The sequence below is a fragment of the Geotrypetes seraphini genome, chromosome 6, assembly GCF_902459505.1.
Source record: "Geotrypetes seraphini chromosome 6, aGeoSer1.1, whole genome shotgun sequence".
NCBI classification, from domain to species: domain Eukaryota; kingdom Metazoa; phylum Chordata; class Amphibia; order Gymnophiona; family Dermophiidae; genus Geotrypetes; species Geotrypetes seraphini.
This window is the reverse complement of record NC_047089.1, coordinates 339,232-359,819: the sequence shown is the minus strand read 5'-3', so window position 1 is coordinate 359,819 and position 20,588 is coordinate 339,232. Positions and strand designations below refer to the sequence as shown.

Below are 20,588 nucleotides of genomic sequence, written 5' to 3'. Positions count from 1 at the left end.
GTATTTCAGAAAAAGCTAAAGTCTTTACAAAAGGTTTCACGCCCTCACCAAGCTCCCGAAAAGTTTCTGTGCTGCAAGTGTGGAGTTGTTGGCCAGGTCATTTGTTCCCAGATGGATAACAACATCAGTGTTAAAATCCTTAGTTTCTTCCTTAATTATAGTCAGTATTTGCCTAGAACTCCTGGTAGCTGAGGATCCTGGAAGACATTTCACTATTTTGGTCTCCTCGCCCTGTGTTCCAAGGTTAATGCCTCTGATGATGGAATCCCCCAACAGTAATAGTTTTCTGTTTTTGGCTTTTTTATTTGTACTTAAGGTGCGCTTGTTCTCTTGAGTTTCCTTCATTGGTTCCAGTCCCACCTCCCTTCTGTTTTCCTGAGTATCGCAGTGCATTAGTGGAGCGAAGGAATTCTGTAGAGGTAATATAAGTGAAGGTGGATGTTTCTGTGTTACAGTCGCAGTCTTCCTGAGCCTACTGTGACCCATTTATTCCTGGGCTGTTTTATTCTTTGAGGTAGAGGTGGTAAGTTGGTATGATTTTGTGGAGTGATGGAAGCTGCTTTAATTGTATTCAATTCCTGTTTAAGTTTGCAGAGCTCCTCCTTAATACTGGCAAGTTGAAGACAGATGGGGCAAGCCTTAAGCCTCCAAATAGTATGTCTTGGAATTAAAGCACCACAGTGATTGCATAGAATAAAGGTCATCTTGATTGGTTGTGAAGTGACTTGATTGGTTGTGTAGTGACCAGAAATATAGGCTCTATACCACCTAAAACACAGTATTTTAAACAAAAATGCAGGTTCTATCAGTGCTACCCGAAAACACAGGATTTATAACAGGATTTTCCCTACTTTAGTCCCCCTGAGCCCCAGGCACCAGAAATATAGGCTCTATACCACCTAAAACACAGTATTTTAAACAAAAATGCAGGAAGAGGAAATAAGATTTAACAGAGGAAAGAGAAGCATTTATTTTTTTGTGCTTTTTTATATTTTTTTTTTAGTAAGAAACAGGGAGGAGAAGAGAAATTAAGCAGATATAATGCTGAAAACCAGTGAAAAGAGCAGAATATGAAATGCTGAGTAACTTAGCTTTTAGAAGTTCACAGGGCAGCCTTGTTTCAGCAAAGTCATGCATATAGGGAAAAAGAACCCGTTGTTCAACTACAAATTGGGGGGGCATTGTTGGGAGACAGCAGACTTGAAAGAGACTTGGGTGTGCTGGTGGATGCATCACTGAAGCCATCTGCTCAGTGCGCAGCAGCCTCGAAAAAAGCCAACAGGATGCTGGGCATCATAAAGAGGGGCATAACAACCAGGACGCGGGAAGTCATCATGCCATTGTATCGAGCGATGGTGCGTCCGCATCTGGAATACTGCGTTCAATATTGGTCGCCGTACCTCAGGAAGGACATGGCGGTACTTGAGAGAGTCCAAAGGAGAGCAACGAAACTGGTAAGAGGGCTGGAACACTGCCCATACGCCGAGAGGTTGGATAGGCTAGGGCTCTTCTCTCTAGAAAAAGGAGGCTCAGGGGAGATATGATAGAGACCTTCAAGATCATGAGGGGCATAGAGAGGGTGGATAGGGACAGATTCTTCAGACTGAAGGGGACAACAGGTACGAGGGGGCATTTGGAGAAACTGAAGGGAGATAGGTTCAAAACAAATGCAAGGAAGTTTTTTTTCACCCAAAGGGTCGTGGACACTTGGAATGCGCTACCGGAGGAAGTGATCAGGCAGAGTACGGTACAGGGATTCAAACAGGGATTGGACGGATTCCTGAGGGATAAAGGGATCGTGGGATACTGAGAGAGGTGCTGGGATGTAATACAAGTATAGAAAGCAAACCAGGTAATAAGTATAGAAACCCAACCAGGTCGTGAATGTGCAAGACCGGAGGGTTAGGACTTCGATGGGAAGATAGGACTTCAATGGGAAACCAAGGTGGCAAGGGGGCCCCTTCTGGTGAGTCAGACAGGTCGTGACCTGTTTGGGCCGCCGCGAGAGCGGACTGCTGGGCAGGATGGACCTATGGTCTGACCCGGCGGAGGCACTTCTTATGTTCTTACCCTCTCCCTTTTTACTAAACCGCGATAGCGGTTTTTAGCGCAGGGAGCTGCGCTGAATGCCCTGCGCTGCTCTCGATGCTCATAGGCTCCCTGCGCTAAAAACTGCTATTGTGGCTTAGTAAAAGGGGGCCATAGTGCAAAATATAGACAGCAGATATAAATTCTCAAAACGGACACATTTTGATCACTAAATTGAAAATAAAATCATTTTTCCTACCTTTTTTTATCTGGTGATTTCATAAGTCTCTGGTTGCACTTTATTCTTCTGACTGTGCATCCAATATTTCTTCCCTTCTTTTAGCCTGCTGTATGCTTCCAGACCTCATTCCCTCCGCCAACTTTTTCATCCTCTCTCCCTCCCCTTTCTTTCTTTCTGTCTTTCTTTCTCTCTCCATGCCTCCTTTCTTTCTGTCTCCCTGCCTGTCCCCTTTCTTACTTTCTGTCTCCCTGACCCTCTTTCTTTCTGTCTTTTTCTCTCCATGCCCTCTTTCTTTGTCTCCTTGCCTGCTCCCAAGTCACTTCTGCTGCCATCATGGAACAGGCCTCCAAACCACCGCCGCCTCAAGCTCTCCCTGCTTCCCCACACAGAAGCATTGGGCCGACCAAATTTCCTCTCCCTGACGTCATTTCTGAAGTCGGAGAGGAAGTTCCGGGCCAGCCAGGCAACGATTGGCTGGCCCGGAACTTTCTCTCCAATGTCAGAATTGACGTTGGGTGGGGGAAGTTGGTCGGCTCGGCGCTTCTGAGTCGGGAAGCAAGTAGAACACGAAGGCAATGCGATCGACTCATGTTGCTTTCGCAATCGACCTTTTGGACACCCCTGACCTAGTGGAAAGGAAGGATAGGGGAGATATTATTCAGATATTCATTTACTTGAAAATATTAACTTAGAACAAAATATTTTCCAGGGAAAGGAAAATGGTAAAACTAGAGGACATAATTTGAGGTTGAGAGGCGGTAGACTCAAGAGTAATGTTAGGAAATTTTTCTTTATGGAGGGGGTGGTTGTTGCCTGGAATGAGCTCCCGATAGTAGTGGTGGAGAAGAAAACGGTGACAGAGTTCAAACAAGCTGTAAGGATTGAAGTGGCCCCCACAATGTTAGGTTGTAGGGGTTATGTTAGGCGCCCTTACAAACGCCAGGTCCCAGGTTCAATTCCCTCACCGAAGATTCACCAGGAATAGAATCAAATGAGAAGCACAGCCAGAGATGATTGCATAAAGAATATATTATAGAAATAGGCATACAGAAAAGTAGGATTCATAAAAGTTACAATTACAGAGACTGCTTCTGTGTTCTTGTGAATGAGAGAAAGAGCACACAAAGAAAGAGAGAGAGAGAAAAGGGGGGTGGGGAGGGTGATGTCCCAAGCTTCAGGTAGAGAGAGCAAGACGAACAAGAAAGACCAGAGCCAAGAGAGCGGGGTGACGGTCTAAGCTTCGGGTTCCAGAGATAAAGAGAAGGATAGACAGAGAAAGAGATAGATCCATGTGTGTTGCAGAGAGGAGGCTTTTATAGCTTGGAATCTTATTCTGAATATAGAAACTATTGTATTTCCCAGTATCTTTCTGTTTAGAATTTGTAAACTGTTTCAAACAATGGTTAGTTTAATTGATAAGGAGGGTGTGATACTTGCAGGCGTGGTAGATGGGATTAGTCTTTGGCTTCTTTGTCCCATTCAAGCAGCCTATCTTCTTGATAAACAATCCAGTCTGGCTGGATGATTAATGTATGTGAATTCTGTGCAGGAGCCCAGAATTCTGCATCAACATTCCAGAGTCAGATTGATATAATTTCCCATAGGCCTTTGCTGACATTGGTTATGGCAACCAAAACTGCTGATTTCTAGCAATGCTAGGACTGACACAAGCGTGGAATGAACACATAGGATCTCTAATCAGAAAATAATGGATATATATTGAAGGAACTAAGGCCAGTACTGGGAAGGCTTGCACGATCTGTGTCCCGTGTATGGACATTCAGTTGAGGATGGGCTGGAGAGTGCTGCGATGGCTGGGTTGGTTAAGATGGTCTGGAGTGAGCTTTGACGGAGATAGAACCTAAGCACACTACCGGGCAGGGCTCTGTGTTTCTGGCCCAGAAATATCTGAGAAAAAGGACCGTTTAAATTAAATGATTAATTTATGGAGCATGTATGGTTGAGCAGATTGGATGGACCATTCGGGTCTTTATCTGCCGTCATTTACTATGATACTATGAATTTGTCCAAACCATGCCCAACAGTTACCTCCTGTACTACACACTGCATTCCACTAAAGACTAAATCTAAAATATCTCCCCCTCTTGTTAGTTCTTAGATCAGTTGCTCCAAGAAGCCGTCATTTATGATATCTAGGAAGTTTACCTCCCTAGCACTCCCTGATGTAGCATTTATCCAGTCAATGCCCAATTCTTGAACAATCCCACTTTATTCCTGGACCAGTGTATTATTTCTGTCTACCTGCCAGGACTTTGTAGGAAGTCTAAAACTTCAGAGGCTTAAAACTCTCCCCCTCTTATCTCATCACTGTCCCTGTGAACACCATAAGAACATAAGCAATGCCTCTGCTGGGTCAGACCTGAGATCCATTGTGCCCAGCAGCCCGCTCACATGGCGGCCCCAACAGGTCCAGGACCTGTGCAGTGATCCTCTATTTATACCCTTCTATCCCCCATTCCAGCAGAAAATTGTCCAATCCTTTCTTAAACCCCAATACCGTACTCTGCCCTATTACGTCCTCTGGAAGCGCATTCCAGGTGTCCACCACACGCTGGGTAAAGAAGAACTTCCTAGCATTTGTTTTGAATCTGTCCCCTTTCAGTTTTTCCGAATGCCCTCTTCTTCTTATATTTTTGAAAGTTTGAAGGCTGTAGGAGCATGTCTTTTCTGCTCGTATTTTATGTCATGTAATTTCAGTCTTTGCGTTTGCGGTTTTCATCCTCGTGCTGTGGGGACAGCTCCGACTGCGGGAGATCATAGACCTTTGGGAAAAGTCTGCTTCTGGAGGGTTCCCCGCTTGTCTGTAAACCCTCTGAAGAAGCCTGCATGTTAGATCAGGGCTCAGGGATTGTTCCCTTGGAAGCTAGCTCACCCCAGATTCATCTGCTAGTGGGTCAAGCACAGGTTGTGTGGTTCCATGGAGGCAGTCCCGGGATCGGAGCCAGAATGCATTCTTCTGTCATGCGTGCTGCATGGTGTGTCCGAGGGAGTTGGAGGTGACTGGTTGTGAACGTCAAGCTGTTGGGCAGTCAGAAGTTTCAGAGTTCAGCTTTCCAGCAAGTTACTACTACTTTTAATTATTTCTATAGTGCTACCAGAAGTACACAGCGCTGTAGAAAGTCACAAAGAGGAAGAAAACAGTCCCTGCTCGAAAGAGCTTACAATCTAAACAGCCAAGACAGATAAACAGGATTTCGTGGATACAGTTAAAGGGAACAGTTAATCATCTGGCTGGGTTGGAGGGCAGAGGAGTAAAGTTAAGGATATATAAAAACGGTGGATTTTCAGTCTGCTTTTAAACAAGGTAAGGGAAAGGGCTTGATGGATAAACTATGGCAGTTTATTCCCAGACATAGGGGGCAGCTAGATAAAAGGAATGAAGTCTGGAATTGGCAGTGGAGGAGAAGGGTAAAGCTAAGAGTGGCTTATCTGATGAACGTTCTCTGGGAGGTGTATAAGGTGTCGCCAGCAGCCTCAGGGCAATGGGTCCTAGGGCACCGGTAGCAAGAGAAAACTCTTGTGCGCCACTACGAGCAGCACAAGGAAAGAAAAAGGGGTAACAGAAAGGAACACCGCCACACCAGGTAGGTATTGTATCAAGCAATTACTGGGTTTATTCTTCAAAACAAAACATTCAAACCAGCTTGCTTGTGTCAGGTTCAATCAGTTCCATATCAAAAGAAAACAATCTTGTCAGGATGTTTCAGATATAAAATATAATCCCAAAACAAACAAAATACACTGCTAAACTGTCTTTGGGTTAATGTCAGTTAATAAAGTTCAAAAACACATAATTCAAGCTTTCCCAAAGCTGCTGCTGGCTTTCCAGCCGATTAATAGTCCAAACTTTCAAAGCTTCCAACAACAGACTTTTGGGCTGATATCCTCAACCTGTGCTAGTGCTACGGCACTAGGCCCCAGCAGCCAACGGGCTGGCCAGGGAGTGTGCTTTGCATGGTCGCAATTCGCCCTCAATTCTCCACTGCCTGGGACTGGTAACAGCCCTTCCCCCACCCAGGAGGGAAAAGGAAAAAAACCTCAAAATTCAAAACAGTTCTTTTCCAGTTCTTAGAGGTGCCTCTAAGCACCACACCTTCAAAGTTACCAAAAAAAACCATTTAGTCAGCTTAGTTAAGCAGTGTTCAAGTTAAGCATTTAGGCAGTCTAAATTACTTGCCTCCAGTCCAGCAAACCTCCATTGGCAGGACTCCATTCCATGGCTCAGCATATGGCTCCAGCTCCATGTCCTGGAAATCTTGAGGCATGAAGTTGGGTGACTCCAAACCAGCCTCAGTCAGCTCCATACTTTCCAGCTGTTCTCTGCCATTCAGAGCTCTCAACCCTGAGTCTCTCTGCCTTTCCTGTTGCTGCTCCTTTCCCTTCTGTCTCTCTAGCTGTTCAGCTCTCTGGTGTAATAGTCTGCAGCCACGCCCCAAACCCTCAGGTGAAAAGGTTTTCCGGCTGTTTCTACTTCCAGCCTGCAGGTGATTGCTGGGAACTAACCTAGAGCTGTGTGGGGGTTGGGAAACCTGCAAATCTGCTTCTCCCGCTCCCTCTAGTGCCAAAGAAGGAAAGTCATCAAAATGTTCAGTTTGAGGTTTAAATTGAGCTGTTTGTGGAGTGTCTACTTTTGAGCTGTACACTGCTCTGGGGACACGCCTAGCAGATAAAGGCTGAATACCACATACCCCCCCCCCCCTTAAATGACTGCTAGGGGTGGACCTATGTCTCTCTGGATCCTTTTCTCCAATCTGGGATAAGGCATCAACAAAGATTAGCGTTTTCAGTTCTGTAGTGTTTCGGTGCTATGCATGGTTCTAAAACTGTTACGAGCTGTGGAATCTGTCCACTTGGTTGAGGAAGTCAGTCAATTGTGTGCTGACGCAGAATTCCAACAGTTTTGCAGACCAGGGTATTCCTTCGATGGGCCGGAAGTTCTCAAATTTAGTTAAATCGAAGCCTTGGGCTTTTGGTATAGGTGTCAGTGCAATTGCTGACACAGCTTTGGGATATATTCCTTTAGTTAGACACATATTGATAAGGTCAGTCAACCAGGTAAGGAACTCGGAGGGGGAGGGGGACGTAGCCCAACAATTTGGCTGGACATATCTGCCAGTATCTATCAGCTGGTATACCATCCTCTGTAGTATGGATTGCTGGACCAGGTTCAAGTCCATCTTTTATGGATTGAGTGAAGTACTCCCTCACAGTCCTGATCTTCTCCTGGAAATAGTGTGCCATTTGTGCTGTGTCTGGTTGGTTTGAGGTTGAGCCTCCTTGGATGGCCTGTGTAGATGTCAAGGAATTGAAGACTTTGAAGAGGCTCTTTGTGGAGTTTTCAGATTGACTAATAATCTTTTTGTGGTATGATATGAAAGAGAATGATAAAGGGAAGACAGCTTTCATCTGCCCTCTGGAATTCTACTAATTCAAACGGATGCCCCAAGGGCTCACAGGAGCTCCGAGTACCTTCCAAAGAGTCATGGAGAAGACAGACATATGAATCTCTTGGAAGTGTTGGTTTACCTCGATGACCTCATTTGTGTAGCCCTGGCCTCCTTGATACCCTATGGCTGGTTATGTGCACATGAGGCAAGCCAGAAGAACACTATCAAGTAAAAAAGAGGGTAAATAGGACAAATAGAAATCCCTTCCTGTACCAATACATTCAGGGTTCTGGGACACTGATCCCCAGAGCTATATGTATAGAGCAGTGGTCTTAAACTCGCGGCCCGCCAGGTACTATTTTGGTATATTTATAATCACAAAAGTAAAAGAAAACAGTTTCTTGATCATATGTCTCTTTAGCTATAAATGACAATATTATTATTATTAAGACTTAGCCAAAAGGAAAGATTTATAAACTATAAAGATTTTTACCTCGTGCAAAATTGTCATTTCTTTAATAAGACATTAACTATGTTTTCTGAGGCCCCCCCCCCCAAGTACCTACAAATCCAAAATGTGGCCCTGCAAAGGGTTTGAGTTTGAGACCACTGGTATAGAGGTAACCAGCTGCTTAGAGAAATTCTCTGTCAGCTCCCGCCAAACTATTAACCGGAGAGAAAAAACTGTTTCTCACTACTCCCGACTGCTCATTTGCCCTTCTCACACCAACTGCTTTCAGTCTTGTCTCTACACTGTTTCTCAGGCTGAAAAAAAAAACCTCTGAATCTTTCAAAAGAGCCAATAGTAGCTCTCTGCTCTTGGCAGCTGGAGGTATGACATCACAGGCCTGTTTGCTGACTTTCTGCACTTTGAAAGATTCAGTGAAGACAGAAATCCCCTTCCTCACACTACTTACCATATCATTTCTATAGCTCTACCAGATGCGCGCAGTGCACTGGGTAGGTATTATTGTACAGCAGAGGTTCTGGGTCAGCCATGGATTAGTATGTCCTTATTGTCATGCGATAACAATCTTTTTGCTTTTACTGATGGTTTTTTTAATGTTGGTACAGACATTTCTGTATCTTCTGTGTTTGCATGTGTGTCTCTCTCCATTGTTTTGCTTGTTTGCATGTATCTGTATTCTGTGCTTATGGTAATGACTTTGTGTCACATAAGCTCTGGTAAAAGGTTTTTCTCTCCTTTCTCACTTACATACGGTAGTTCTTCCTATCCCAAAGATAAGTACTCCAAGACTTGGATAAGAGTGCATCAAGTCTAGAGGATTGGCATTCATGGACAGTGGTAGGGGGATGGGGAAAGAGTTAAGATTGTACAGATGGAAATAGTGTTCTGCTTATATTCTTGTCATGTGTTATTTATGATTATTAATAAACAAAATGGAGGAATAAACCCTGCATTTCCTCTTTCCTCCTCCTTTGCTGTCTTATAACTTTTCTTCACACCCTTTCCCTTCTCTTTCTACTCCCTTTCTATCCAATTACCCCTTTTAACTGTCTATCCTTTCAACCCTATCTCCCATTTTCCTTACATTTTCTCACATCCATCATCCTTCCTATTTTCCAACTTCCCCTTTTATTTTTCCACTTAATCTGTCTCCTTACCCCTTCTGCTTACCCCTTTCTGCCCTCTGTGATTCTAGGTATACAGCGCAGATGGAGAGTTCCTCTTCAAATTTGGCTCTCACGGTGAAGGGAATGGACAGTTCAATGCACCAACAGGTGTGGCCGTTGACTCCAATGGCAACATTATCGTGGCCGATTGGGGGAACAGCCGGATACAGGTAAAAACAATGGAGATAGGGGAGGGGGAATTTCCCGCTGTTTCATAAACAAAGAGTTATAAATTGGGGAGAGGGCAACATAAGAACCTTAGAAACATAGGAGGAGGCTTCTGCTATATCTGGTAGTTGAGGTACACAAATGGGATATAATGAGGAGGTTCTCGCTCAGTGTGTAGTTAAGAGAGAAGTGGGGTGGTCTTACCCTCAATTTTGCTGATTTGCGTCGACATCCATATTTACTTCTAAACAAATGGACTAAGCTGAAAGCCAATTAATTTTGCAGATTTTTGCATGTGATTGATTGGGCTGTCCCCGTAGACCAGAGGGACAATTGGGCCAATCACATCAGGTGCAAAAAACTTCTCCATACGACTATCCAAGTATGCAATCATTATTGGAATGTAGGAGCCTTGGAGATGAATGGAGATGTGTTTTTCTGTTTAGGAATAGATGAGCAAGGATGAGAGGAATCTGTGGGGTATAGGTAATCTGAAGATCTAGGGAGAAGCTCCATGTTGTGAATGGAGTACAAGGAATAGAGTGGATTGTCATTATTAGAACAGAGAAGTTCAGGTGCTGTTTTTGGTGAAGATTAGTATTGCCTAGTTCAGCATTGCTCCCTTCCTCCCCTCATCCCCTCCATTATCATGTGCAACATTTCTTTCTCTCTCCCCATGCACCATCTCTCCCTGCTCTCCACCCTATGGCCAACATTTTGCCCTCTTCTTCATGCATGTATCTCTCTCCACCATATGCAGGACTTCTCTCTCACACCTTTCTACCTCTTTGTTGTATCTCTTCCTTCCTCTCCTCCAACCCATGTCGAACAATTCTTCTTATCTCCTCTCTCTCTCCATGTGCAACAGCTTTCTATCCCTCCCATCCCCCTGTGCAGCAGCTTTCCATCCCTCCCTCCCCCCTGTGCAGCACCTCCAAACTGACTCCCCCCCCCCCCCCACCGTGAGACCTGACATACCTTTGGGCTTCCCAAAGCGGTGGCTATAGTGGCTGGCTGGCTGGCCAACTGACAGAGGTAGTGCTGTGAACAGGCAACAGGCTGCATGCAGCCTGTCCCACCAAGGCTTCTCTCTGTTGCATCATCAGTGATGCTGCAGAGGGAAAGCCCTGTGGGGCAATCTGCTCAGAGCGCTGCTTCTCCTGGCCAGCCACCACCACTGCTGCTGTTGCTGCTTTAGGAGGCCCGCCATATGTCAGGTCTCACCGGGGAAGTGGAGGGTTGATCACCGAACTGGCATGTCCAATTCACTGTAGTGAATCGGTGAGTCAATTCAAATTGGCGAATTGGGTAACACTAGTGAAAATAAAAAGTAAGTCAGCCAAATTGCTTTACATTTTACAGGTTTAGTTTCAAATGATGTTTCCTTAGCAACAGCAGCATCAGATGAATCCAGAGACTAGTGGGATAGTACACATTGACCAGCAGGTGGAGATAGAGAACTGATTAACAGGTGGTCGTCTTGGATGGAACGTCTCCTGCAGCTTCAGTATGCTCTGTCTCCTAGCAGGCGGATGATTGCTATCCAGCTAGCTCCTGATTTCTGGCTGTCCAAGGTTGAGGCTTACTATCACAAATTGAGAGGGGCACTGGGAAGATTTGTACAGGGAGCGATATATCTGGGGGGAGACTTTAATATCCCTCCAGAACCAGTGGTAGACCATTCTGGGGGAGGGCGTAGATCACTTCAAAAGCCAGCTGCAGCATTTCGGGCATTAATGGGATCCCTTGGCCTCATAGATGGCTGGCGTTTATTACATGGGACCCAAAGATCTTATACATTTTATTCACATGCACAGAATATCTATACGAGATTGGATGGGATGTGGATCCACAGGAACCATGCAGGGGGATTGCGGGCAGCGGAGATTGAACCGATGCATGTATCAGACCATGCGCCAGTTTGGTTACATTGTGAGGATGTGGAAGATATGGGGGGAGGTAGATATTGGAAACTTAATGAATCCCTGTTGAGTTCCCCTCTAGTGATATCAGCTGTGGAATCTGTGATTAATGACTATTTAACCTTGAATGATAATGGGGCGGTATCTGAAGCTATACTTTGGTATGCTCTTAAAGCGGTAGTCCGGGGAGAATTTATTAAATGGGGGGCTAGGTTCAAAAAGCAAAGAGCCCGAACCTTCCTAAATTTAAGAACTCAGTTAACCCAATTGGAATTGCAACACCAGATTAAGGGGGAATCCCAAACATTGGTAAAATTGCAAAGAATCAGGGATGAATTATATCAACTTCAGGTAGAGGAAACAGAGCGATTGCGCGAAAGATTTCAATTAAATATCTATGAACATAGTAACAAAGCTAGTGCGCAGCTTGCTAGATATATAAGGATTAAGCAAACTCGAAGCACCATCACGAGAATTAAGAGAGGAGTAGATGGGGAGGTAAGGGTCACGGATTCAGCAATTAAAAAAGAATTCCAAGCTTTTTATACTGGGCTATATGGACAACCGGAGACCTGGGAAAGGGAAAAACAGAAAGTCTTTCTGGACTCACTACAGATACCCGAGTTATCAGATATGGATAAGAAATATTTAAGGGAACCGATACAACTCTCTGAGATCATAGGGGTGATAGACGGGCTAAAGAGCGGAAAATCACCGGGGTTGGACGAGTACACTAGCCGATATTATAAACAATTCTCGAAGCAACTGGGGCCTCTCTTGGTAAGAGTGGCTAATGGAATATTTACAGGAGGTAAGCTGCCTCCTACGATGGGAGAAGCAGGGGTGGTTGTACTACCCAAACCGGGCCGAGATCCTTTGCTATGTGGATTGTATAGACCCATATCACTATTGAATCAAGATGCAAAGATTTTGGCCAAGGTTTTAGCTCAACGGTTGGGAAAGGTATTGCCATCTCTGATACATCAAGACCAAGCGGGATTTATACAGAGGAGACAGGTGAGCGATAATATCAGGCGAACTTTAAATTTACTATGGGAAGCAGGCAGAGGCCGAGATAAAGCAGTTCTGATATCAGTGGATGCTGAGAAAGCATTCGATAGGGTTATCTGGGGGTTTCTATGGGATGTGATGGATAGGATGGGACTGGGAGGCATGTTTGGAGAATGGGTTCGGGCCCTCTATGCTGCACCTAGGGCCTGCTTGCGGATAAATCAATCGTACACTGACTTTTTTCCTATCTTCAGGGGAACTCGACAGGGATGCCCTCTCTCCCCATTATTGTTTGCGGTGTCGCTTGAACCCCTGGCTTTGGCCATAAGACATCATACATCCTTGGTTGGGATAGTTACTGGGGAAGTAGAGCACAGAATAGCGATGTTTACAGATGATATTCTTCTATATGTGGGAAAACCTGAGATATCCATACCTCATCTCTTAACGATATTTGATACTTATGGGAAGATTTCAGGGTTCAAAGTAAATCTAGAGAAAACTGAAATTTTGAACTTGACTCTGACACAGAGTGAGGTAAATACGTTACGGGATACATTCCCCTTTAAATGGGCTGAACAGGGAATTAAGTACCTGGGGATCTATATCCCTTCGGATCTCCAAAAACTATATGAAAAGAATTACTTGCCAATCTACCATAGAATTAGAACTGATTTACAACGGTGGCACAGTCTCTGGGTGTCCTGGTGGGGCAGGATAGCGATTATTAAAATGAATGTACTACCCAGGCTGTTATTTCTTTTTCAAACTTTGCCTCTATCGGTCCCTTTGGGAGAGTTAAAGAGATTGGGAAAAGAAATACGAAGTTTTGTATGGCAACGTAAATCACCACGACTCTCACAATCCTTGTTGTGGGCACCCAGGGAGGTAGGAGGGAGGGGATTACCCAATTTGGTGTGGTACTATCAGGTGGCACAGTTGAAACTAGTGCTAGACTGGGAAATGGGGGAATATAAAAGTGGGATACAACTGGAACAGTTATATAGTAAAGAGGAACCTTTGAAAGCTAAGCAATGGTCCTCTGGGTCGCAGAGTAGATGGGTCCAGAGCATATCAAACCCTTTTGTGCAGCACTTGGTGCGTTTATGGAATCAAATGCGTAAACAGATGGGTGGTGGGGCCATGGTCTCCTCAATGGCAAATATAACTACTGAATCTTTATTTCCAGCAGGCCGAGACAATCGAGCCTTTCAACGATGGTCTCAAAAAGGGATCAGAAAATTTCGAGATTTACTGGGGGAGGATGGGATCATGTCATTTACCAATATTCAGCAGAAATATGATATAACAGAGGATGACTACTTTGCATACTTGCAAATTAGACATTTTATGGTGGCGCAGGGTTGGGGATCGGGACTCCACTTAGAAAAGGAACCGATAGAAAATCTTTGGTTATTACTACAGAGGGTTCCGAAACCATTATCAGTGATATATTAATATAGGCGGGGTTGCTCGCCTACTACTTACCTTTATCGAAAACAATGGGAGAGGGACTTAGACATACGGATGTCTATTAAAGACTGGGAAACAGTTTGTAGGGAAACCTATAAAGCCTCTCTTCCTGTGCATTGCTACAGGAGAATGCTTATAAAGTATTAACACGATGGTACTTCACTCCGGATCGACTACATAAAATGTTTCCTGGAACATCAGCACTTTGTTGGAGATGTGGTCTGCATGAGGGGACCTTTATGCATATTTGGTGGGAATGTAGGATCATTCAACCATTTTGGTTATATGTGACTAGCACTCTATCTGAATGTCTGGAGGAATGTGTGAGGGTGTCTCCTCAGAGCTGTCTCTTGGGGCTATATAATAATAGGGAAAGATCATGGCAAACAAAAATTTTGAGATGGGGTTTGGCGGCAGCGAAATGTCTTATTGCCAACCATTGGAAAAATGTTGCAGCTCCCTCACAGACTGCATGGGTAAACCGGCTGCTATCGATTGGTAAGATGGAAATAGCACTGGCTAAGAAGCGACATATATACACAACGTACTTGTTTACATGGAATAAATTGGAAGAAATATTGGAGGCTTTTTAAGGGACCTCTCGAATTTACATGTTTTGTTGGCCGCCAGAAGCATGGGGACTGGGAGGGGGGGGGACAGGGGGATATTGTGGAAGGGGAATTAGACTTATGGGGAGAAATTGGGACTAGACTGAATATAATGGAACGAGTTTTAAGAATGTGGCAGGAAGCGGGATTAAGTTGTTATTTCAAAACATGGTTCAACTGTATGTTTTATTTGCTCCTACTCGGCTGATGGGGAGTAGTTGATATTGTATTATGGATGATATTTGTAACATACAAAAGTTTATTCAATAAATATCTAAATATTTAAAAAAAAAAATCTCAATCAATTAAGCAAACAAGCGATCAATAAATGGTTTTTGCAGAGCATTTCCAGGGTCGAAATATGGCTTTCTGAGGTTATTCCAGCTGTTCAATGTTCTTTTCCCTCTTTTTCAGGTGTTTGACAGCTCAGGTTCCTTTCTGTCCTATATTAACACAATGGCAGACCCTCTTTATGGACCTCAAGGCCTTGCTCTGACTTCAGATGGACACGTGATTGTCGCTGACTCGGGAAATCACTGCTTTAAGGTATATCGCTACCTCCAGTAATTGAGGAAGTTGGGGCTGAATCACCTTCATGTCTCCGATTTTATCCTTGAGCCATAGTAGAGGAACATATAAAAACAACAGTACAGACTTCTTTCTGAAACCAGCCAGAGAAAGGGAACAGAGTTCAATGGCAAGAGGATGTTTCTTCAGATTGAGCTTTCATTCTCTCTAACTGTACAGTACAGTGGGATGATAGGAGACATTGAATATGTTGCAAGATGATCATTGCTTGAAAGTCAGAAGGCAGGACAGAAAAGAGAATGGACTTACAAGCTATGGAGAGGCTCGGAGCTCTTGACCAATTCTTTCCAAGGGCTGGAGAACTAAACCACAGCCAACCATCACCAAAATATTTACCATCATAGGTATTACATGGGAAAAAGGCAAAATACAGCCATATCACTTAGTGTCTCTGTTTTTTTCCTTAAATTTGAATGTATTGTTACTGTGCTTATCAGACTGAGCCACTTTGCAAGATGCTATACCGTGTACCGTGGGGAAGGAGGCAGCTGGTACAAAGTTGCAGGTGAGCTCTGTTTGAACCCTTGTACCTCTGGGATGGCAAACAGAGCTGTCATACTGCTCACAGTGTTCTCTGTGCTGTAGCTGTATCTGGGGAGGGGAATATGTCCTGTTCTACTACCATCACCCTCCCCTCTAGGTGTGACAGATAACATGAGCAGGTTACCTTTTACCCTTGCGAAGTGGGTCCCATGAGTGTTTGTTGTTAGCAGATGGATGATCTTTTCCTTCTTTAAATGAGGTCAGTAGCTTATCAGAGGGAGTTAGGGAACTTCTCTCTCTTACATGCAAATTTTGCCTATAAAGAAAGAGCAGATTTTCATAGGCTCCAGTGAGCAAATCTGTAGCTACTAGCCACTTCTCCTCTATAAATTGGAAATAATTCCAGCCTTCCCTGGACAAGGGAAGAGAGGAAAGACAGGGAATGAGGAGGGTTTGAACAACAGAGTGAGAAAAGATGTGAGAGGCAGAAGTGTCAATGTACGTATGAAAGTATTGTCATAGTATGCATAAAGTAACCCATTTGGAGACATTGCTCCTCAAATTCCTAGAAACACAACCAGACACCAAGAGAGTGTGAAGATAGAAATAGTCCAACTATATTGGGCACCATTGGCATAATTAAAATGCAGTTACAAAGTTATCCTTGATGTGTTGCCTATACGTATTATATACTCTTATCTCCAGAAGGAGGGTCTCATTGCCACAATGCAAGTATTAATACAGGCATTTGTGGCTTGGGAATGAGATTCATTTCCATTATAATATGTGCAAAACTAATTCATTTGGAGACACCACCCACACTGGAAGGTGACAAAAAGAGAAAGACAGGAAAGAAAGTGGTTAAGCAAAAGGTTGCCAAAAGTGACAGAAGTAAGAGAGGGAAGAAGTGGAAAGGGAAAGGACAGATAGATGGAGGAAAAAAGATGAAGACAGGAGATCTAGTGGGTAAACAAACTCTAGCAGACTAGAATCTCAGCTGTACAAAAAGCATTAACATCTGCCTGATTCTCCCTAATCTCCCTTTCTTCTCTGACAGCAGCTAATCTTAATGCATGAGCAGGCAAACTCATGATATAAATGGCACAGTTCGAGTTGTAAGAGTGATCCTAAACTGGACTGGGAACTAGTCGTTCATGTTTCAGAAGTGGTGTTACTCTATGTGGTGCCTGAGTTCTGAATAAGTTATCGTTTTTATATTGCTATCCTTGAGAGACCAGCATAAATAATCTGCATGCCCTGGAGACTCGTGTGCAAATCAATCTCGGGCTTTCCATTGGCTGCCTTGAAAATCAGACAGGTGAACCATGCCTGCAGGACTTTGCTAGGAAATTCACATTTAAACAAAATAGAGAGATTCTTCCCATTACTCTGGCTTTCAGGCTTTTAAGATGAGTTTATTTCCCATCATCCTGTCATGTACTTTCCCTAGCATAATAAAGAATGGTACATCATTGTCAAATACATGGAGTTTCACATTATCTGATGATCTGGTCACCATTTGCAGACAAAGATTGAAAAGCAAAGGAGAGAGCAGAGAAGCCTGTGGTTCTCTGCAGGAGACTGGATGAGACAAAGAAGACAATTTCTTTTGCTGGAGCCACTTCCTAATTTTGTCCCCTATTGAGTCCAATAGGATAAGGACAGGACAGCAGATCATTTATGAAGGATTTAAGAACAATTTCTGTGCTGCGGATTTTCTTAAAGCACAACTGTCTCTTATCTAAGTCTCTCACTGCATAGTTCAAGGAGGCTGTCCTGGGCCTGGATAGGTCAAAGAGGAAAAGTATGAACATAAATTGTATTTTCAAATCTTTATGTGCACATTTCCAGCAGTTTTGTGTTCACACAAAAGTAGGTGTTAGCACATATACTCTTTACCTGTAGCAAGTTTTTAAACTGGCTTCTGATTTAAAAAATACAGCATTTGTAAAATATCACACCTTTGGGAATCAAGGCCTGCTGTTAGCTAATATTCTTTCTCTGGATTTAAACATTTGTTACTATATAGGTTTCTAGTGAAATATTGCACAGTTAGGTCCTCTGTGACTATGCAAAGAAATGCACAGTGATCTATATAAAGATGCTCTTACTGCTTGAATAAAAGAGATTATCAAAATGCTTTTTTTCTGCACAGTGACCCATCAAACATTAGTTCCCAGTCTGTAGTGGTTTGCAGTTGCATCCGATATGGGGAGCAGAGGAAGGTGCCATAGAAAGAAATGATTTACTGATTTCCTCTTTGCTGAAGTTCCTGATTTCTATCCCCGAGCAATAGTAGAGGAAAACTATATCCCATTAGCAAACATAACTGTGGTAACTGTGAGCCTCCTTCCTATGTGAAGAACAGTAATAAATATAGGGAACAAAGTCAAGAACTTACTATAGTATTGTGAATCTTTACCTGAAAAAGGAGGTTCCCAAGACAGAAGTAGTGGTGACCAGTGGAAAAGGGAGGAACTGGATTAAGACAAGGCTAATAATGGATGTGTTACCCATTTATGACTGGGATAGGATTAACAATAGATGTACCCTGGTTTCTGGGAAGGCAGCTGGGAACTGAAAGAGTGAAAATCCCTAGAACCTTATGTTTTGGGAAAGAGGAAGTTGATAACAAAGGAAAGCATATTCAGGCTGAGGAAAGAGATACACCGCTGTCCAATTGGGGTAATAAAGAGTAGAACGGGATGGGCCCCAGTCTTTGGGGAGAAGAGCATTGACAAGCACTAAGTCTTGAGGAAGAAAAGGAAGCACAGCATATGTAATATATTCTTATATGTATGTACAGCTGTTTTATTTATCTTTGGGTTTGGTTTTGTACTATTGTGTCTGCACTAGGACGATAGGAAGGGATCATTTCATTTCATACCTGACTTGATTAGGCACTATTGATGTTTTTATATACTGATTATGGATATTTGTTTTATTTTTCTATGGTGCACTTTAGTTAAAGTAATGAATGTACATGAACAATTATACATCACGTGGAATCTAACACTGAAACTACTGATGCACAACTGGCCGATCTCACTTTGTAACAGTAGACACTTGACTCCATCCCATCACCTTTTCCTGACACACAGAATCCTCTAGCTTATCATTCTGCTCTGAAGTCAGAAAAATAATGCTGTTTACAGAAAATATCACAACAGACCAATATAATATATTTTTAGCCTGCCATCCTGTGGAGCTGAATTTGCTGTTGAGTGTTATTCCTGGTGTAGGAAGGTGTCTGCACTTCTCTTGTTAAATAAAGGATTTGTATCCCGCCAAATCTCTAATAAATCAGGTTCAAAGTGAACTGCTGTTGCATGCTAGGGATTCTTAAGCATCTGCCCCTTTCAGAGTAGGAGACTGCAGTCTGCCTGCTGGATTGGGCTAGTTTGTACCCCCCCAGCACCACATTCCACTATCACCATTATACCCCAGCCTTTTAAAGCAGGTGCCAAAATGGGAATCTATGAAAGTGGTGAATATTCATCTTTGTATTTGGAAAGGAAACATTCAGGAGGTAAATGAGCCAACATTTCTAAGCAAGCCTCAATATTGTGGTGATGAATGTGTAATGTCGTATTTTCATGAGACACTTGTACCATATTATGCTTCTGTATTGCAGTAGAAGAATATGTAGCAGCATTGATGCCCCTTAGGGATGGGGAAGGTTGACAGAGAAACAATATTTCAGCTTCATTGGGTACAGAAGTCAGAGTGTAATTATGTTACTAACAAAAACTAATTATTGTATACCACAAACATCCATTTTATATTTTTTCAGATTTTAAAAGCAAGGTCAGTAGCTATATCCCGCTTGTAAGAAAGGTCAGAGAATCTATGCTGAGGTACCTGGTACAATGGTCTTCAATCTATCCCTTTGTCCTGACTCTATCTTTTAAAATTGTCTGTTTTCCCTGTTTCAATTTCTTATGCTAGCCCATTACCATATTTCCATAATCCTTTCTCTTTTCCCCACCCCATCCATCTCAAAACACTTGCCCTAATATCTATCCATCTCATCCCATCACAGACCCTATCCCTAATGCCTATTCGTTATCCCTTGACCTATGCCACATCATTAAACCTATCTATCGACTTGTATCCTATTCCTAAATTCTAAACCTAACCCTTACTAATCCAAGGCTTTACAAACCTGTCCTGCTTGCATTGGAGATCCAGCATATACAACATGCATATTTATTCTAGAGATGCTCTGTGGTCATCAAGATGGGTTCAGGAAACCTAGTCCAGTCCTAACCAACCTCTGAGGTTTGCTTTAACCTGAAGTCCCCAGTATTACCAAAAAAAAAAAAAACAAAACCCAACAAACAACAGAAGAGAACTGTAGAAGTCGGAGTTGACTTTGGTAATATACCATCACATTGTATCTCCTTTCATGTTGGAATTAGTCAAAGGCAGTGAACATTTAATCTTGAAATTGTATCACTGATGTACAGAGCTTCGTATTCTAAAGATAAGATGTACCAGAGTGCATTCTGGGTACTGAGTGAGTGGACAGAAATTTTACTGTATGTACAAAATATTCCTTCAATAAAATTATTCACAAGATTTTGCTCTGGTTATTTTAATTGTGTTTATAGAATATGTTTCTTTTTCAAATCTGCAAAATAGAACAGAGGAAAACAAAGTGCGAGCCACACAAAAGAAAGAAAAAAGCACAAAGGGCCTTCAAGTCCAGGCAACCAAACTAAATGTATTGAAACCCGACACTGCCATGTTTCAGCAAATCTACCTGCATCAGGGGTCTGCATAGAATAAAAGTACATATGAATTACTAAAGTCATCTGCCTTGACCTCTTTGAAAAAACCCAGAATATAAATGATAATTAACATTTTCTCTGGAAAAAAAAGTACATATGAATTAACAATAATAAAATATGATAAATTAATATGTTCATAAATACTCTGAAATAAAAATATCCTCCTCTCTGTCTCAGCTGCTCTGTTTTAACCCCCTCTAACTCGCCCCTCCCTGCCCTGAAGAGGGGGA

General features: G+C 43.0%; 1 protein-coding gene across 8 annotated transcripts in view; it reads left to right on the top strand.

Moving 5' to 3' along the window:
* TRIM3 (tripartite motif containing 3) overlaps positions 1–19,941 on the top strand; it is a 169,691-nt gene extending 149,750 nt beyond the window's left edge. For 7 of the 8 annotated variants that reach the window (XM_033950641.1, XM_033950640.1, XM_033950638.1 and 4 more), the window contains 2 exons: positions 9,342–9,482; positions 14,909–19,941. In XM_033950641.1, the coding sequence (XP_033806532.1) occupies positions 9,342–9,482; positions 14,909–15,061 (294 nt within the window). In that variant the 3' untranslated portion in view covers positions 15,062–19,941. Of the gene's footprint in view, positions 1–9,341; positions 9,483–14,908 lie in introns of those variants that run through there. The other variant, XR_004539999.1, reaches the window with a different exon arrangement.
* Positions 19,942–20,588: the final 647 nt, after the last annotated feature.